The sequence below is a fragment of the Bufo gargarizans genome, chromosome 4 (assembly GCF_014858855.1).
Source record: "Bufo gargarizans isolate SCDJY-AF-19 chromosome 4, ASM1485885v1, whole genome shotgun sequence".
Lineage (NCBI taxonomy): Eukaryota > Metazoa > Chordata > Amphibia > Anura > Bufonidae > Bufo > Bufo gargarizans.
The window spans coordinates 460,689,704-460,708,883 of NC_058083.1; the positions used below are offsets into that span (position 1 = coordinate 460,689,704).

The 19,180-nt window shown below is 40.5% G+C and overlaps 1 protein-coding gene across 1 annotated transcript in view; it reads left to right on the forward strand.

Annotated features, from left to right (window-relative positions):
• Positions 1–19,180, forward strand: part of PLCB1 (phospholipase C beta 1) — an 882,984-nt gene that overhangs the window by 658,341 nt on the left and 205,463 nt on the right. The window contains exon 24 of the mRNA XM_044292378.1: positions 8,720–8,852. Coding sequence (XP_044148313.1) covers positions 8,720–8,852 — 133 coding nt within the window. The remainder of the gene's footprint in view (positions 1–8,719; positions 8,853–19,180) is intronic.

A 19,180-nucleotide genomic window follows, 5' to 3' on the forward strand; every position in this document is an offset into this window, starting at 1 on the left:
GGTCTCCTAAGAGTGCCCTATCTAGGACGTGTGTGACTGGAGATGCTATTTTAGGAGAACATTGTTCATCTCTGACCTTTCTCTGTTATAAACGTGAGAACCTGCTCATGTGAATATAGAGCATGATGTACCCTTACTACAGTACTTCCATTAACAATAATCAACGTGGACCTTGTATCTAAAATATTAAAATTCCTATAAACCGGCAGCGAAAAATCCATACATTCAGGACTGTTGCATATTGTGGTTGGTGGGGGTCTGACTAGTGTATGTGCAGCATACTACATTTTATCAAGGTAGCATATTCAATAGAGGAGGACCATGTATCTGCCCTGCTCCAGGAGAGATGGGTGGCCCAGGCCTGGTTGCATTATTTTTTTAATGGCTGATCTGTCCACAGACCCTACAAACAAGGATCATGTACAGTGAAGTTTAAAAGGTTGTAAACCCTTCAGAATTTTCTATATTTCTGCATAAATTTGACCTAAAATGGCATCAGTTTTGACATACTGTAAGTCCTAAAAATAGATAAAGATAACCAAACCAAACAAATGAGTAAAAAATATTGTCCTTGGTCATTTATTTATTTAAAAAAATGGTCCAATATCACGTCTGTAAGTGGGGAAAGTATGTGAATATTTAGGATAAGCAGATACTTAAAAGGTGAATTTAGAATCAGTTTTTTTGGGGATATGATGACAGGTGTGAGTGGGTGACCTGTGAAAGAAAAGGGATTTATCAAAGTCTGATCTTCACAGCACATTTGTGGAAGTGTATCATGCCATGAACAAAGGACCTTAGAAGAAGAGTTGTTCATGCTCATCAGGCTGAAAAAGGTTACAAATCCATCTCTAAAGATTTTGGACACCACCAATTCGCAGTCAGATATATTGGGGCTCATTTACAAAGACCAGTTTTTTATACCAGTCTTTGTTTCCCCCTACCCTGGCAGAGAAAGTACTCAGACCAAGAGCACATGAGTGTATCTCTGATGAAGAAAGTCATCTCTTTCCAAAACGTGAGTAAAAGGAGCAGTGATACAGGCCAGAGCACTCTCTGTGAAGACCACGTCCCATGTGACAAGGCCAGGCGTGATAATGTTTTCACTGCCTGGCAGAGGTCTTGAGAGCAGTGACTCTAGGTGTAACGGCAACACCCCTGTTGCTCCTAGAGGCTCATTTACATATATTAAGACATCATTTTTCCAACAATACGGGCACATATGAACATGGATCCAACACAGATGTCTTCAGCTGCCAAGTGCAAACGTAAAAGGTCAGCCAGTCACATGGGTACAAATCTGCTGTCAGATGCCCTTCAAAGGTAAAATTTTTGACTTCTGTTAGCGTCCAGTAATCCAGGATAACTAATAATTCTCCACCCATCAGTATATGTATGGCGAAAGAGACAAAGCGAGGCAGATTTATCTTGGTACAGTTGTAAATGTGTATTACAACCACTAGATGGCAATAACGTTTATCTCATGTTTCATATTGACACGTTATATAAAGAACAAGCTCACAACCGTGATTATATTACATAACATTTTTTTTTTTTAGACAAAAAGCTTCTCCAATGTCATACATTACACACTTTACATAAGTTATATACTGTATCAGTCAGAGCATTAACAACATCATATTATTAAATATGTATTTTCCCCTTAACGGGGTTGTTCAGTTTCCTTCTGCTACCAGACAACACCTTTAATGGACACAATATTACCTTCAGATTATATATTTTTTACTTTGTGTATTGAATATTTCTTCTGCAATTTTGTGCTAATAAACCACACTATCTGGAAGAGATAAGATAAGAAAAATTTAATTTTTTTGTGTTGCTGTCATTTCTTGAATGGAAGCTCAATCTGCACAGCCTCAGGAGTGAGGGATAGTCTCATGGGGATAACAGGTTTTGGAGAGTGATCGCCTTCATCAGCCTAAAAAAAGTTTATAAGCCACACTAAGGCCCCTTTCACACAGGCGTTGCTGGAAAAGGTGCGGGTGCGTTGCGGGAACATGCACAATTTTTCCGCGCAAGTGCAAAACATTGTAATGCGTTTTGCACGCGTGTGAGAAAAACAGCCACGTTTAGTACCCAAACCCGAACTTTTTCACAGAAGTTCGGGCTTGGGATCGGTGTTCTGTAGATTGTATTATTTTCCCTTATAACATGGTTATAAGGGAAAATAATAGCATTCTGAATACAGAATGCATAGTACAATAGCGCTGGAGGGGTTAAAATTTTAAAAAAATGTACTCACCTTAATCCACTTGATCGCGTAGCCCGGCATCTCTTCTGTCTTCTGTGCTGTGTGCAGGAAAAGGACCTGTGGTGGCGTCACTCCGGTCATCACATGGTCCGTCACATGATCTTTTACCATGGTGATGGATCATGTGATAACCAGAGTGACGTAACCACAGGTCTTTTTCCTGCACACAGCACAGAAGACAGAAGAGATGCCGGGCTGCGCGATCAAGTGGATTAAGGTGAGTACATTTTTTTAAAATTTTAACCCCTCCAGCGCTATTGTACTATGCATTCTGTATTCAGAATGCTATTATTTTCCCTTATAACCATGCTATAAGGGAAAATAATAATGATCAGTCTCCATCCCGATCTACTCCTAGCAACCGTGCGTGAAAATCGCACCGCATCCGCACTTGCTTGCGGATGCTTGCGATTTTCACGCAAGCCCATTCATTTTTATAGGGCCTGCGTTATGTGAAAAACGCACAAAGAGGAGCATGCTGCGATTTTCACGCAACGCACAAGTGATGCGTGAAAATCACCGCTCGTCTGCACAGCCCCATAGAAATAAATGGGTCAGGATTCAATGCGGGTGTAATGCATTCAACTCACGCATCGCACTCGCACGGAATACTCGCCCGTGTGAAAGGGGCCTAAGGGTAAAACAACTTTTTCAATGTGGCTTCTCATCAAGATTGTTAGGTTAGTTTCACATCTGCATTTTAAAATCCATCAGGCTGTTCTGGCAGAGGAACAGCCTGCCACATTTCACATTATCTGGCATTGCCAGATAGGTCCATACACCGCCAGATCCCCATTATAATCAGTTTGCTCTGGTGGTGAACGGCAGCGTCTGGCTATGCCAGATACTGTGAAATCCAAGAGGCTGTTCTTCTGCCTGCTGGATTAAAAAATGCTGATGTTAAACTAGCCTTTACCCCTTAAGGACCTGCTCCGTACATGTACGGCGCAGCTGGACGTGACTTAAGGACCAGCACCGTACATGTACGGCACAAGGTCCACCGGGTGCTGGGGCAGGATTGCGGGGAAATGGGGGCACCATGGCTGCTCTTACTGGCAGGCATCCATGCCAGGTAAGGGCAGCATGGTGTCTTTCCGCCCCCCTGCAGCTCCAAGCGCTGTGATTGGTCGGTCAATGAAGACCGGCACATCCCAGCGCCGGAAGGAGAAGGAAGCTGCTGGGCGGAGCGTGGGGGGTAGTCATAGGGAGGTGACTGGTCAGCATTGGTCTCCTCCGAGGTCAAGCAGGGGACTCCAGTGTTTGGCATCCCCTACCAGCACTGCGATTGGCTGGAACAACGCTCCAGCCAATGGCAGCACTATAGCAGCACAGGAAAGGGTTAAACTTTGCTACAGGCACCTCTGGGGACCTCAGGAATTTTTTAATGCGACATGGCACCTAAAATCCATGTCTGTTTATTCAAGCCTGCAAAAAACATATTTTGCACTTTGCCTCTAGAGCCCTGCTGTGCGCCCATACAGCAGGCTACAAGCACATATGGAGTGTTTCCTGAATGGGGAGAAAATGGGGAACATAAACTGGGGTACATTTTCTCCTTTAACCTCTTGTGAAAGTGAAACATTTTTCTCGTAATTGCTAGTAATTTTTTATTTTCACAAATATGTGCTTTGAAATCCTTTAACAAGTGTTTTTGCCTTCTGTGAGACACCTGTTTGCTAAAAAGTACCCTTTCCACCACTTAAAATGTTCGTACATGAGTTTTTAATTGGAGTTTTTAATTTTTGGGGACCGCAGGTATTTTTTAGATTCGACATGGCACCTAAAATCCATATCTGCCAATTCAGGTCTGCCAACAAAATCCATATTTTGCTGTTTGCTTGTTGTGTGCCCATACAGCAGGCTACAAGCACATATGGGGTGTTTACTGAATAGGGAGAAAACAGGGAACACATACTGGGGTACATTTTCTCCATTAACCCCTTGTGAAAGTTAAAAATTAGGGTCTGCTTGAAATGTTTAATTTTCACAAATTTGTGCTTTCAAATCCTTTAACAAGTGTTTCTACCTTTCCACCACTTAAAATGTTCATACAGGGGTGCTCTTTTCAAAATTTGTTCAATTCCTGGAGTTTTTAATTTCTGTGGACATCTAGAATTTTTTAACATGCGACATAGCACCTAAAATCAATGTCTGCCAATTCAGGTCAGCAAAATTCATATTTTGCTGTTTGACTCTAGAGCCCTGCTGTGCATTCATACATCATTTTTGAGCACATATGGAGTGTTGCCGTATTCGGGGGAAAATGGGGAACAAAATTTGGGGTGCATTTTGTCCTGTTACCATTTTGGAAAGTGAAAAATGTGGGTGTAAAGCAACTTTTATTTTTCACTGCCAAGTGTTTCCTAATTCTAGGAAACACCTTTGAGGTTAAAGTGCTCACTACATACCTTGAAAGATTCCTTGAGGGGTGTAGTTTCCAAAATGCGGTCACTTTTTGGGGGTTTAAACTGTAGGGCCACCTTAGGGTGTCTTCATATGTGACATAGCTCCCAGTTACCATTCCAGCTAAATCCGCTCTCCTAAAGCGATATTGTGCTCCTTACACTCCGAAGCCTGCTGTGCGCCTATACATAATTTTTTTAGCACATATGGGGTGTTGCTGTTTTCGGGTGGAAATGGGGAAAAATGTGGGGTGCATTTTGTCCTGGTACACTTTGGAAAAGTGAAAAATGTGGGTGTAAAGCAACTTTTTTGTGAAAAAAAATTCAACTTTTCATTTTCACTGCCAAGTTATTCCTAGTTCTAGGAAACACCTTTGAGGTCAAAGTGCTCACTACACACCTTCAAAAATTCCTTGAGGGGTGTAGTTTACAAAATGGGGTCACTTTTTAGGGGTTTCCACTGTAGGGCCACCTTAGGGTGTCTTCATATGTGACATAGCTACCAATTATCATTTCATCTAAATCCGCTCTCCTAAAGCCATATGGTGCACTTTCCACTCTGAAGCCTACTGTGCGCCCATACATAATTTTTTTTAGCACATATGAGGTGTTGCCGTATTCGTGGGAAATGGGGAACAAAATGCGGGTGCATTTTGTCCTGTTACCATTTTGGAAAGTGAAAAATGTGGGTGTAAAGCAACTTTTATTTTTCACTGCCAAGTGTTTCCTAATTCTAGGAAACACCTTTAAGGTTAAAGTGCTCACTACACACCTTGAAAGATTCCTTGAGGGGTGTAGTTTACAAAATGGCGTCACTTTTTTGGTTTCGACTGTAGGGCCACCTCAGGGTGTCTTCATGTTATATAGCTCCAAATTGCCATTCCAGCTAAATCCACTCTCCTAAAGCCATATGGTGCTCCTTACACACTGAAGCCTGCTGTGCGCCCATATATCAGTTTTTGAGCACATTTGTGGTGTTGCCATATTTGGGGGGATGAAATGGGGAAAAAAAGGTGGGGTGCATTTTGTCTTGTTACAATTTGGCAAAGTCAAAAATGTTGGTGTAAAAAAACTGTTTGTGAAAAAATAGGCAATTTTTCATTTTCACTGCCAAGTTTTTCCTAATTCTAGAAAACACCTTTGAGGTTAAAGTGCTCACTACACACCTTGAAAGATTCCTTGAGGGGTGTAGTTTCCAAAATGTGGTCACTTTTTGGGGGTTTACACTGTAGGGCCACCTTAGGGTGTCTTCATATGTGACATAGCTCCCAGTTACCATTCCAGCTAAATCCGCTCTCCTAAAGCGATATTGTGCTCCTTACACTCCGAAGCCTGCTGTGCGCCTATACATAATTTTTTTTAGCACATATGGGGTGTTGCTGTTTTCGGGTGGAAATGGGAAAAAATATGGGGTGCATTTTGTCCTGGTACACTTCGGAAAAGTGAAAAATGTGGGTGTAAAGCAACTTTTTAGTGAAAAAAAATTCAACTTTTCATTTTCACTGCCAAGTTATTCCTAGTTCTAGGAAACACCTTTGAGGTCAAAGTGCTCACTACACACCTTCAAAAATTCCTTGAGGGGTGTAGTTTACAAAATGGGGTCACTTTTTGGGGGTTTCCACTGTAGGGCCACCTTAGGGTGTCTTCATATGTGACATAGCTACCAATTATCATTCCATCTAAATCTGCTCCACTAAAGCCATATGGTGCACTTTCCACTCTGAAGCCTACTGTGCGCCCATACATAATTTTTTTTAGCACATATGAGGTGTTGCCGTATTCGTGGGAAATGGGGAACAAAATGTGGGTGCATTTTGTCCTGTTACCCTTTGGGAAAGTGAAAAATGTGGGTGTAAAGCAACTTTTTTTATTAAAAAATTAAAATTTTCATTTTCACTGCCAAGTGTTTCCTAATTCTAGGAAACACCTTTGAGGTCAAAGTGCTCACTACACACCTTCAAAAATTCCTTGAGGGGTGTAGTTTACAAAATGGGGTCACTTTTTGGGGGTTTCCACTGTAGGGCCACCTTAGGGTGTCTTCATATGTGACATAGCTACCAATTATCATTCCATCTAAATCTGCTCCACTAAAGCCATATGGTGCACTTTCCACTCTGAAGCCTACTGTGCGCCCATACATAATTTTTTTTAGCACATATGAGGTGTTGCCGTATTCGTGGGAAATGGGGAACAAAATGTGGGTGCATTTTGTCCTGTTACCCTTTGGGAAAGTGAAAAATGTGGGTGTAAAGCAACTTTTTTTATTAAAAAATTAAAATTTTCATTTTCACTGCCAAGTGTTTCCTAATTCTAGGAAACACCTTTGAGGTCAAAGTGCTCACTACACACCTTGAAGGATTCTTTGAGAGGTGTAGTTTCCAAAAAAGTGTTTCCACTGTAGGGCCACCTCAGGGTGTCTTCATATGCGACATACTGTAGCTCTCAATTACCATTCCAGCTAAATCCGTTCTCCCTCCACTCTGAAGCCTGCTGTGCACCCATACATCAAATTTTGAGCACATATGGGGTGTTGTCATATTCGGTGGAAAATTGGGAACAAAATGTGGGGTTCATTTTGTCTTGTTACCTTTTGGGAAATGAAAAATGTGGGTGTAAAGCAACTTTTTTGTGAAAAAAAATTATATTTTTCATTTTCACTGCCAAGTGTTTCCTAATTCTAGGAAACACCCTTTGAGGTAAAAGTGCTTACTACACACCTTTAAAGATTCCTTGAGGGGTGTAGTTTCCAAAAAAGGGTCACTTTTTGGGGGTTTCCACTGTAGGGCCAACTCAGGGTTTCTTCATATGCGACATAGCTCCCAATTTCCATTCCAGCTAAATCCGCTCTCTAAAAGCCATAAAAGCCATATGGTGCTCCTTCCACTCTGAAGCCTGCTGTGCGCTCATACATCAGTTTTTGAGCACATATTGCGTGTTTCTGTAAAGTCCAGATTCAGGGTAATAGATTTTTAGTTTTGTTTGGCTGTTAACCCTTGATGTGTTGCAGAAAAAATTGATTCAAATTTAAAATCTACAAAAAAAAGTGAAATTTAGAAATGTCATTCTCATTTTCCTTTAATTCTCGTGGGACACCTAAAGGGTGAAAAAAGTTTGTAAAACAGTTATAAGAATAGCTTGAGGGGTGTAGTTTCTAAAATAGTGTGATTTATGGGTGGTTTGTAATATGTAAGCCCCACAAAGTGACTTCACAACTGAACTTGTTGTAAAAAAAATGGGTTTTGGAGATTTTCTTAATTTTAAGATTTGCTTTTAAACTTCTAAGCCTTCTAATGTCCCCAAAAAATAAAATGTCATTTTGAAAATTATCAAAACATGAAAAATTTAAAATTTTTTGGTAAATTTGGTATTTATTTATAAATAAAAATGAAATATTTTGACTCAAATTTATGACTGTCATGAAGTACTGGATAAGTAAAAAAATGTTTTAAGTTATCACCACATAAAATGACACATGTCAGATTTGCAGGGTCTTGAAGGGGTTAAAGGGGTTGCCCATTATAAGGAAAGCATGGCTACTTTTTCCATAAATGGTGCCATACCTATCTATGGGTTATGTCTGATGTTGTCGCTTAGCCCCATTGAAGTAAATGGGGATCAGCTGCAATGCCACAATTTATTAGTGCCATTTTTGGGAGCTAGCAGCCATGTTTTTCTAATACTGGACAGCCTCTTTAGAGGGGTATTCAAATTCACACTTTGTTATAGTCTATAAGGATGTACATAAAGGTGGAGGTACAGTCACTACTTCTGCAATTTTTCAAGGACCATTATGGATAATGTTCTTCAAGAATCCAGATGATTTGTCAGTCAAATCTCAAAAAGGTTGCATTGTGTCCTTTCTTTCATCTTTTATGCTGAGCATCACCCTGCAGAGTTGGCCAGACAATACAGACCTTAGAAAATCATCTGTAATAGTAATAAATCATGCAGTCAAGAACTATGTCAAGAGAAGAAAACATGCCATCAGTTGGTTATGCTGCGTCATCTAGCACGCATTGACAGTACGCTTTGGTATTTTTTGTAGGCAGAAGCCGGTGATGCTCCATCAGAAACTAACAGTGAACCAAGGCCGGCACCAGCAGAAAATGGCCTGAACCATGCTTCTACACTAACACCGAAGCCAGCATCCCAGTCTGTTCACAGTCAGCCAGCTCCAGGTAGGAAAGCTCTGGTATTCATGTGCTCTATACTTTGAAACCTCCAGCAAAATGTATGAAATGGTCAAATTGCCAGATTTTACAAATTGAATCATTTCTAGTTGTACAACTCTTTATGCTGCATCCAGTCACAGCCAAAGGAATTGCAATAAAAAGCTTCTGTGTGAGATAGCTGAAATATATCAATTAAAGATGAGCGAATCGAAATAATTTGATTCGCAACGAATGTGAATTTCCTCACGCTTCGTGTTAACGAATCGCAATTTTTCTAAAATGGAGGCTACACATGTGAGGACTGAGGACATCGGGCAAGGAACTCTAGGAAGGCGGGATCACCCAGATGGACATGCCTTCCTGCAGCCAATCAGCAGCCAGACAGCCCTGTGATGTCACAGCCCTATAAATACGGCGGCCATCCTACAGTCAGACATTTTCCAGTATTCAGAGTGTAGGGACAGACGTGTGAAGGCGCTTGTGGCGAAACCAACCTCGCCACGGTGTTTTGGAGGGGGCTGTTTGCCAGCCTCCTGCCCCAGGATTACGACCCTTTAAGATACTTTTACAAACTTTTAAACCCCTTAACCTATTCAAGTGAATTTTGGATAGGTTTGTCCCCAAGTTATACTGGTTAAATTGATATAAGTTATATGTATGTACAATGTAAACTCACAAAGTTGTAACAATTTATAAGAAGTGTAACTTTTCAGCATAGGAGATAGTTGAGCAGATACAGAAATTGACGCCATTATCTCCTAGACAGAGGGGAGGAATATGCTGGGTGTGTTTCTATTTTCCCATTGTGCCATTGTCCCATTGTGTGTTTAAATAGTGATTTCTGTCCTGTTGTCTCCACATGTGTATTGGTGATTTCCCTTTGTCCTAAGAGATAATTGAATTGCTCATCGGGTGTCTCCAGGGCAGAGAGGAGGAAACCATGATGCATTGTTGGGATGTGTTGTGTCTGTGTATCCTGAATTGCTGCATATCTGTCCTGTGTCACAGTCTCCCTTCTGGTCCCCTAGGGGCGTGTCCACCAGATGGGGACCTGCATAAATACGGGCAAGTAGCCCTTAATAAAGGTGCCTGTTTTATCCTTCATCATGTTGAGGCTGGTGTTTGGATAACTGATCAAAACTGGGGGATTGCTATACGCTGAAGATTTGCTATACTCCCCTGGCATAACTACTAGCTCTTGTAAGAGCTGTTCCTGCTCTCGGGATTTAGGAGAGGTTCACCCACTGGAGCCTGGAGCCTTGTCGTAGGTCCAGGGTGGGTAGGAGACGGTGAGACCTCAACCAAGCTTCGGTGGTTCGTGGGGTCTGCAGTGCGTATGGGGTCAAGTGGGGTGCTTGGAGTCCTCGGAAAGCACTAGGAGCATCTATCGACTGAGGTACCCGGTCGGGGTGCTAGGAGACCCATTACAGCGCTAGGGACAGCAATTGGAAAAACCTGATTGTGGCAAAAAAAGACAGGAAAAACGATTTATAAGTGCAGGCAAAGGATAGGGAGAAATCATTTCACAGCATCTTAGTGCAGGGAGAGACATCATAAGCTAGGGACATTGATAGGAAAGAGATTTACAAGTGCAGGGAACGATTATTTGGGGATCCAAATAGTCATTAGACAGCTCAGTCATTCCAGCTATTTGTTATTGGGTTGCAAGTGCTATGTTGAAAAGCCTTTAGTGGCTTATATCTTAGTATCTTTAGTATCTTATATCAGTACTACAAGAAAAATATATACGCATTTCACTTCTGCAGTTATTTCTGGTGAAAGCGTTGTTAGGCAGTGACAGGCTTCATGGCTGTTAGGGGAATGTGTTACTCGTGAACAGAGGCCTGGTGAGTAGTGATGGCCCGACGACTAGTTCCCGGCGAACATAGCTTGTTCTCGTTCGCCGCGACAGGTGAACATATGCGATGTTCGGTCCGCCCCTATACATCATCATTGAGTAAACTTTGATCCTGTACCTCACAGTCAGCAGACACATTCCAGCCAATCAGCAGCAGACCCTCCCTCCCAGACCCTCCCACCTCCTGGACAGCATCCATTTTAGATTCATTCGGAAGAGGAGGGACAGTGCTGCTGCAGCTGAATCAATAGGGAAAGCGTTAGCTAGGGCATTGTTCTGTGTCCACAGACTCATCTGCTGTAAGGACAGCGTCCTGACAGCACCCCAAAAAGCCCTTTTTAGGGCTGGTACATAAGTGTGCTTTTTTAATTTTTTTATATATACATATATAGTGCAGTTGCCTGGCTGCCTGTGTGTGAGAGGCTGCAGGCTCAGTCACAGCACTGTATGCACACCATTCATACAGGGTGTGACAGAAAATACCTCGCAGATAAAAAAATATACTATTTAGAATTTTTCTGTGATATAATCACATTTACAAGCCAGTGTGTGTCAGGCCCACACAGACTGTATTGTGGCCACTGGCTAGTGGCTAGGCTCCATTCCATTACAGGGCAAAAGTAAGATTCTAAGGGCGAATGTAAGGGCGAAAAAAGATACTAAGGGCGAAAGTAAGGGTGAAAGTAAGGGCGAAAGGGTGAAAGAAAAATACTAAGGGCGAAAGTAAGGGTGAAAAAAAGATACTAAGGGCGAAAGTAAGGGCAAAAAAGATACTAAGGGCGAAAGTAAGGGCGAAACTAAAATACTAAGGGCGAAAGAAAAATACTAAGGTCGAAAGTAAGGGCGAAATTAAGGGCAAAAAAAGAAATTAAGGGCGAAAGTAAGGGTGAAAGTAAAATACTAAGGGGCGAAAGTAAGGGCGAAAGAAAGATACTAAATGCAAAAGTAAGGGCGAAAAAGATACTAAGGTCGAAAGTAAGGGCGAAAGTAAAATACTAAGGGCGAAAGTAAGGGGCGAAAGAAAGATACTAAGGTCAAAAGTAAGGGCGAAAGTAAAATACTAAGGGCGAAAGTAAGGGCGAAAGTAAAATACTAATGGCGAAAATAAGGGCGAAAGTAAGGGCAAAAAAAGTAAGGGCGAAAGTAAGGGCAAAAAAAGATAGTAAGGGCGGGCGAAAGTAAGGGCAAAAAAAGATAGTAAGGGCGAAAGTAAGGGCGAAAGTAAAATACTAATGGCGAAAGTAAGGGCAAAAAAAGTAAGGGCGAAAGTAAGGGCAAAAAAAGATAGTAAGGGCGGGCGAAAGTAAGGGGCGAAAAAAGATAGTAAGGGCGAAAGTAAGGGCGAAAGTAAGATACTAAGGGCAAAAGTAAGGGTGAAAGTAAGGGCGAAAAAAGATAGTAAGGGCGAAAGTAAGAGCGAAACAAAGGTACTAAGGTCAAAAGTAAGGGTGAAAGTAAGGGCGAAAGTAAAATACAAAGGGCGAAAAAGATACTTAAGGGCGAAAGATACTAGGCAAAAGTAAGGGCGAAAGTAAGGGCGAAAGTAAGGGCCAAAGAAAGATATCAAGGTCCAAAGTAAGGGCGAAAGGGCGATAGAAAGATACCAAGGTCGAAAGTAAGGGCGAAAGTAAGGGCAAAAAACAGATAGTAAGTGCGAAAGTAAGGACGAAAGTAAGATACTAAGAGCGAAAAAAGATACTAAGGGTGAAAGTAAGATACTAAGGGCGAAAGTAAAGGCGAAAGAAAGATACTGAGGGCAAAAGTAAGGGCGAAAGAAAGATACTAAGGTCGAAAGTAAGGGCAAAAAAGATAGTAAGGGCGATAGAAAGATACTAAGGGCAAAAGTAAGGGCAAAAGTAAGGGCGAAAGAAAGATACTAAGGGCAAAAGTAAGGGCGAAAGTAAGATAGTAAGGGTAAAAGTAAGATAGTAAGGGCAAAAGTAAGGGCAAAAGTAAGATAGTAAGGGCGAAAGTAAGGGTAAAAAAGATAGTAAGGGCAAAAGTAAGGGCAAAAAAAATAGGGCGAAAGTAAGATAGTAAGTGCGAAAGTTAGGGCAAAAAAGATAGTAAGGGCGAAAGTAAGGGCAAAAAAGATAGTAAGGGCGAAAGTAAGATAGTAAGGGCGAAAGTAAGGGCAAAAGTAAGATAGTAAGGGCAAAAGTAAGGAAGAAAGTAAGGGCAAAAGTAAGATAGTAAGGGCGAAAGTAAGGAAGAAAGTAAGGGCAAAAGTAAGGGCAAAAAAGATAGTAAGGGCGAAAGTAAGGGCAAAAAAAATAGGGCGAAAGTAAGATAGTAAGGGCGAAAGTTAGGGCAAAAAAGATAGTAAGGGCGAAAGTAAGGGCAAAAAAGATAGTAAGGGCAAAAAAGATAGTAAGGGCGAAAGTTAGGGCAAAAGTAAGGGCGAAAGTAAGATAGTAAGAGCAAAAAAAGATAGTAAGGGCAAAAGTAAGGGTGAAAGTAAGGGCGAAAGTAAGATAGTAAGGGCGAAAGTAAGGGCGAAAGTAAGGGCAAAAAGATAGTAAGGGCGAAAGTAAGGGCGAAAAAAGATAGTAAGGGCCAAAGTAAGGGTGAAAGTAAGGGCGAAAGTAAGATAACTAGGGCAAAAGTAAGGGCAAAAAAGATAGTAAGGGCGAAAGTAAGATAGTAAGGGCGAAAGTAAGATAGTAAGGGCGAATGTAAGGGCAAAAGTAAGATAGTAAGGGCGAAAGTAAGATAGTAAGGGCAAATGTAAGGGCAAAAGTAAGATAGTAAGGGCAAAAGTAAGATAGTAAGGTGCAAAAGTAAGGGCGAAAATAAAGGCGAAAAGTAAGATAGTAGGGCGAAAGTAAGGGCAAAAGTAAGATAGTAAGGCGCGAAAGTAAGGGCAAAAATAAGGTAGTAAGGGCGAAAGTAAGGGCAAAAGTAAGAGCAAAAAAGATAGTAAGGGCAAAAGTAAGATAGTAGGGCAAAAGTAAGGGCAAAAGTAAGAAAGTAAGGGCAAAAGTAAGATAGTAAGGGCAAAAGTAAGATAATAAGGGCGAAAGTAAAGGCGAAAGTAAGATAGTAAGGGCGAAAGTAAGGGCAAAAGTAAGGGCAAAGTAAGGGCAAAACAGATAGTAAGGGCAAAAGTAAGGGGCGAAAGTAAGATAGTAAGGGCGAAAGTAAGGGCAAAAAAAAGGTAAGAAAGTAAGGGCGAAAGTAAGGGCGAAAGTAAGATAGTAAGGGGCGAAAGTAAGGGAAAAAGTAAGGGCAAAAAGATAGTAAGGGCGAAAAAGATAGTAAGGGCAAAAGTAAGGGCGAAAGTAAGGGCCAAAAAAAAAAGTAAGATAATAAGGGCGAAAGTAAGGCCAAAAGTAAGGGCAAAAAAGATAGTAAGGGCGAAAAAGATAGTAAGGGCAAAAGTAAGGGCGAAAGTAAGGGCCAAAAAAAAAAGTAAGATAATAAGGGCGAAAGTAAGGCCAAAGTAAGGGCAAAAAAGATAGTAAGGCAAAAGTAAGATAGTAAGGGTGAAAGTAAGGGCGAAAGTAAGATAGTAAGGCGAAAGTAAGATAGTAAGGGCAAAAGTAAGATAGTAAGGGCAAAAGTAAGGGCGAAAGTAAGATACTAAGGGCGAAAGTAAGGGCAAAAGTAAAGCAAAAAGATAGTAAGGGCGAAAGTAAGATAGTAAGGGTGAAAGTAAGGGCGAAAGTAAGGGCAAAAGTAAGGGCACAAAAAAAATAGTAAGGGTGAAAGTAAGGGCAAAAGTAAGGGCAAAAGTAAGGGCAAAAAAGATAGTAAGGGCAAAAGTAAGATAGTAAGGGCAAAAGTAAGAAAGTAGGGGCGAAAGTAAGATAGTAAGGGCAAAAGTAAGATAATAAGGGCGAAAGTAAAGGCGAAAAGTTAAGATAGTAAGGGCGAAAGTAAGGGCAAAAGTAAGGGCAAAAGTAAGGGCAAAAAAGATAGTAAGGGCGAAAGTAAAGGCGAAAGTAAGATAGTAAGGGTGAAAGTAAGGGTGAAAGTAAGGGCAAAAAAGATAGTAAGGGCAAAAGTAAGATAGTAAGGGTGAAAGTAAGGGCAAAAATAAGGTAGTAAGGGCGAAAGTAAGGGCAAAAGTAAGAGCAAAAAAGATAGTAAGGGCAAAAGTAAGGGCAAAGTAAGATAGTAAGGGCAAAAGTAAGGGCAAAAGTAAGAAAGTAAGGGCGAAAGTAAGATAGTAAGGGCAAAAGTAAGATAATAAGGGCGAAAGTAAAGGCGAAAGTAGAATAGTAAGGGCGAAAGTAAGGGCGAAAGTAAGATAGTAAGGGCGAAAGTAAGATAGTAAGGGTAAAAGTAAGATAATAAGGGCGAAAGTAAAGGCGAAAGTAAAATAGTAAGGGCGAAAGTAAGGGCAAAAGTAAGGGCAAAAAAGATAGTAAGGGCAAAAGTAAGGGCGAAAGTAAGATAGTAAGGGCGAAAGTAAGGGCAAAAAAAGGTAAGAAGTAAGGGCGAAAGTAAGGGCGATAGTAAGGGGCGAAAGTAAGGGCAAAAAGTAAGGGCAAAAAAGATAGTAAGGGCAAAAGTAAGGGCGGAAAAAAGATAGTAAGGCGGAAAAGTAAGGGCGAAAGTAAGGGCCAAAAAAAAAAAGTAAGATAATAAGGGCGAAAGTAAGGCCAAAAGTAAGGGCAAAAAGATAGTAAGGGCAAAAGTAAGATAAGTAAGGGTGAAAGTAAGGGCGAAAGTAAGATAGTAAGGGCGGAAAGTAAGATGGTAAGGGCGACAGTAAGATACTAAGGGCGAAGTAAGGGCCAAAAGTAAAAGCAAAAAAGATAGTAAGGGCGAAAGTAAGAAAGTAAGGTGAAAGTAAGGGCAAAAGTAAGATAGTAAGGGCGAAAGTAAGGGCAGCAGAAAATAGTAAGGGCGAAGTAAGGGCGAAAGTAAGGGCAAAGTACGGGCAAAAAGATAGTAAGGGCAAAAGTAAGATAGTAAGGGCAAAAGTAAGGCAAAAGTAAGAAAGTAACGGCGAGAAGTAAGATAGTAAGGGCGAAAGTAAGATAGTAAGGGGAAAGTAAGGGCGAAAGTAAGATAGTAGGGGCGAAAGTAAGGGCGAAAGTAGATAGTAAGGGCGAAAGTAAGATACTAAGGGCGAAAGTAAGGGCAAAAGTAAAAGCAAAAATATATAAGGGCGGAAAGTAAGAAAGTAAGGGTGAAAGTAAGGGCGAAAGTAAGGGAAAAAAAAAAAGTAAGATAATAAGGGCGAAAGTAAGGCCAAAAGTAAGGGCAAAAAAGATAGTAAGGGCAAAAGTAAGATAGTAAGGTCGAAAGTAAGGGCGAAAGTAAGATAGTAAGGGCGAAAGTAAGGGCGAAAACTAGATAGAAGGGCGAAAGTAAGATAGTAAGGGCAAAAGTAAGGGCAAAAAAGATAGTAAGGGCAAAAGTAAGGGCGAAAGTAAGGGTGAAAGTAATTTAGTAAGGGCGAAAGTAAGGGCAAAAGTAAGAAAGTAAGGGCGAAAGTAAGGGCAAAAGTAAGATAGTAAGGGCGAAAGTAAGGGCAAAAAAAGGTAAGAAAGTAAGGGCGAAAGTAAGATAGTAAGGGGCGAAAGTAAGGGCAAAAGTAAGGGCAAAAAAAGATAGTAAGGGCAAAAGTAAGGCGCAAAAAAGATAGTAAGGGCAAAAGTAAGGGCGAAAGTAAGGGGAAAGTAAGATATAAGGGAAAGTAAGGGCGAAAGTAAGATAATAAGGGCGAAAGTAAGGGCGGAAAGTAGATAGTAAGGGCAAAAGTAAGATAATAAGGGCGAAAGTAGGATAGTAAGGGCAAAAGGAAGGGCGAAAAAGATAGTAAGGGCAAAAAGTATAAGGGCGAAAAAGTAGGGGATAGTAAGGGCAAAAAAGAGTAAGGGGGCACAAGTAGGGCAAAAGTAAGGGCAAAAGTAAAATACTAAGGGCGAAAGTAAGGGCAAAAAAAGGTAGTAAGGGCAAAAGTATGGGCGAAAGTAAGGGCAAAAGTAAAATACTAAGGGCGAAAGTAAGGGCAAAAAAAGGTAGTAAGGGCAAAAGTATGGGGAAAGTAAGGGCAACAAAAGTAAAAAAAAAGTACAACAAGTAAAAAAAAAAAAACCAAAAAGTATGGGAAAAGTAAGGGCAAAAGTATGGGCGAAAGTAAGGGCAAAAGTATGGGCGAAAGTAAGGGCAAAAGTATGGGCAAAAGTATGGGCAAAAGTATGGGCAAAAGTATGGGCAAAAGTATGGGCAAAAGTAAGGGCGAAAAAAGATAGTAAGGGCGAAAGTAAGGGCAAAAAAAGATAGTAAGGGTGAAAGTAAGGGCAAAAAAAGATAGTAAGGGCGAAAGTAAGATAGTAATGGCGAAAGAAGTAAGGGCGAAAGTGAGGGCGAAAAAGATAGTGAGGGCGAAAGTAAGAGCGAAAGTAAGGGCGAAAAAAGATAGTAATGGCGAAAGTAAGATAGTAATGGCGAAAGTAAGGGCGAAAAAAATAGTAAGGGCGAAAGTAAGGGAGAAAAAGATAGTAAGGGCGAAAGTAAGAGCGAAAGTAAGGGGAAAATAAGGGCGATAGAAAGAGAATGCCAAGAGTGCAGTAATCAAAGCAAAGGTGGATGCTTTGAAGAACCTAGAATATGACATATTTGCAGTTTCACATTTTTGTTATGTATAATTCAACATGTGTTAATTCATATTTGTTGCCTTCAGTGTGAATCTACAATTTTCATAGTCATGAAAATAAAGAAAACTCTTTGAATGAGAAGGTGTGTCCAACTTTTGGTCTGTACTATATATATATATATATATATATATATATATATACGCACTACACTGTTTCTGGTGAAATCGTATAGGGGCGTATTTCAGTAGTACAAGAAAAATATATACGCCCTTCACTCTTTTACGTTTTTTCTGGTAAAAACTTATAGTGGCCTATTCCAGTCCAACAAGAAAAATATATTCTCAGTAACACTTCTGCAGTTATTTCTGTTGAAAGCGTATAGGGCGTATTACAGTAAAAAAAGAAAAATGTATACGCACTGTACTGTTGCAGTTATTTATGGTGAAAGCATATAGGGGCATATTTCACTTAAAAAAGAAAAATATATACGCACTGCACTGTTGCAGTTATTTATGGTGAAAGCATAAATTGGCATATTTCAGTACTACACGAAAAATATGTACGCACTTCACTCTAAGTTTTTTTCCTGGTCAAGCGTATAGTGGCCTATTTCAGTCCAACAAGAAAAATATATTCTCAGTTCACTTTGGCAGTTATTTCTGTTGAAAGTGTATAGTGGCGTATTACAGTAAACAAAATATATATATATATATATATATATATATATATATATATATATGTATATACGCACTGCACTGTTGCAGCTATTTCTGGTGAAAGCGTATAGGGCATATTTCAGTACTACAAGAAAAATTTATATACGCACTTCACTCTAAGTTTTTTCTGGTCAAAGCATATAGTGTCTTATTCCAGTACAGACAAGAAAAATATATTCTCATTGCATTTCTATAGTTAATTCTGGTGAAAGCGTATAGTGTCCTATTTCAGTCCAGCAAGAAAAATATATCTTAGTTCACTTCTGCATTTATTTCTGTTCAAAGCGTATAGGGGCATATTACAGTAAAAAAAGAAAAATATATAAGTACTTCACTGGTGCAGTTATTTGTGGCAAAAGGGTTTAGTTGCATATTTAGTACAGAAAGAAAAAAATATACGCACTTCACTGATGCACTTATTTGTGGCAAAAGCATTCAGTGGCCTATTTTATTATAGAAATAAAAAAATATACGCACTTCACTGGTGCAGTTATTTGTGGCAAAAGGGTTTAGTGGCCTATTTTATTATAGAAAGAAAAAATATACACATTTCAATGGTGCACTATTTGTGGCAAAAGTGTTAGTGGCCTATTTCAGTACAGAAAGAAAAATATATTCTCAGTTCACGTCGGCGGTTATATGTGTTGAAAGCATGGGGGAGTCAGCAAGGTGGCAGCAGTGGGAGGTTGGGAGCCAAACATGCCTTGGGAGAGCAGCTGCTTCGCAGCAGCTACTACAATGGAAGTAGTGGTTCAGGGGTTCACGGAAATAGCGGCGGTAGCAGTCAGTCAGTGCGACAGTTATATGTGTTATTTTGTATTTCATTACAAAAAGAAAAATACATTCTCAGTTCACGTCGGCAGCGGTTATATGTGTTGAAGCATTTAGGCCTATTTCAGTACAAACAGAAAAATACATTCTCTGTTTACGTCGGGGCATTATATGTGTTGAAAGCGTTTAGTGGCCCATTTCAGTACAAACAAAAGTACATTCTCAGTTCACGTGGCGGCGGTTAAATGGTTGAAAGCGTTAGTGGCCTATTTCAGTACAAAACAAAAAATATATTCTCAGTTCATTGGCAGTTATATGTGTTGAAAGCATGGCTGGGGTCAGCAGGGTGGCAGCAGTGGGAGCTCAGGAGCCAAACGTACCGGGGTAGAGCACTGCTCTTAGCAGCCTACTACCCTGGAAGTAGTGGTGAAGGGC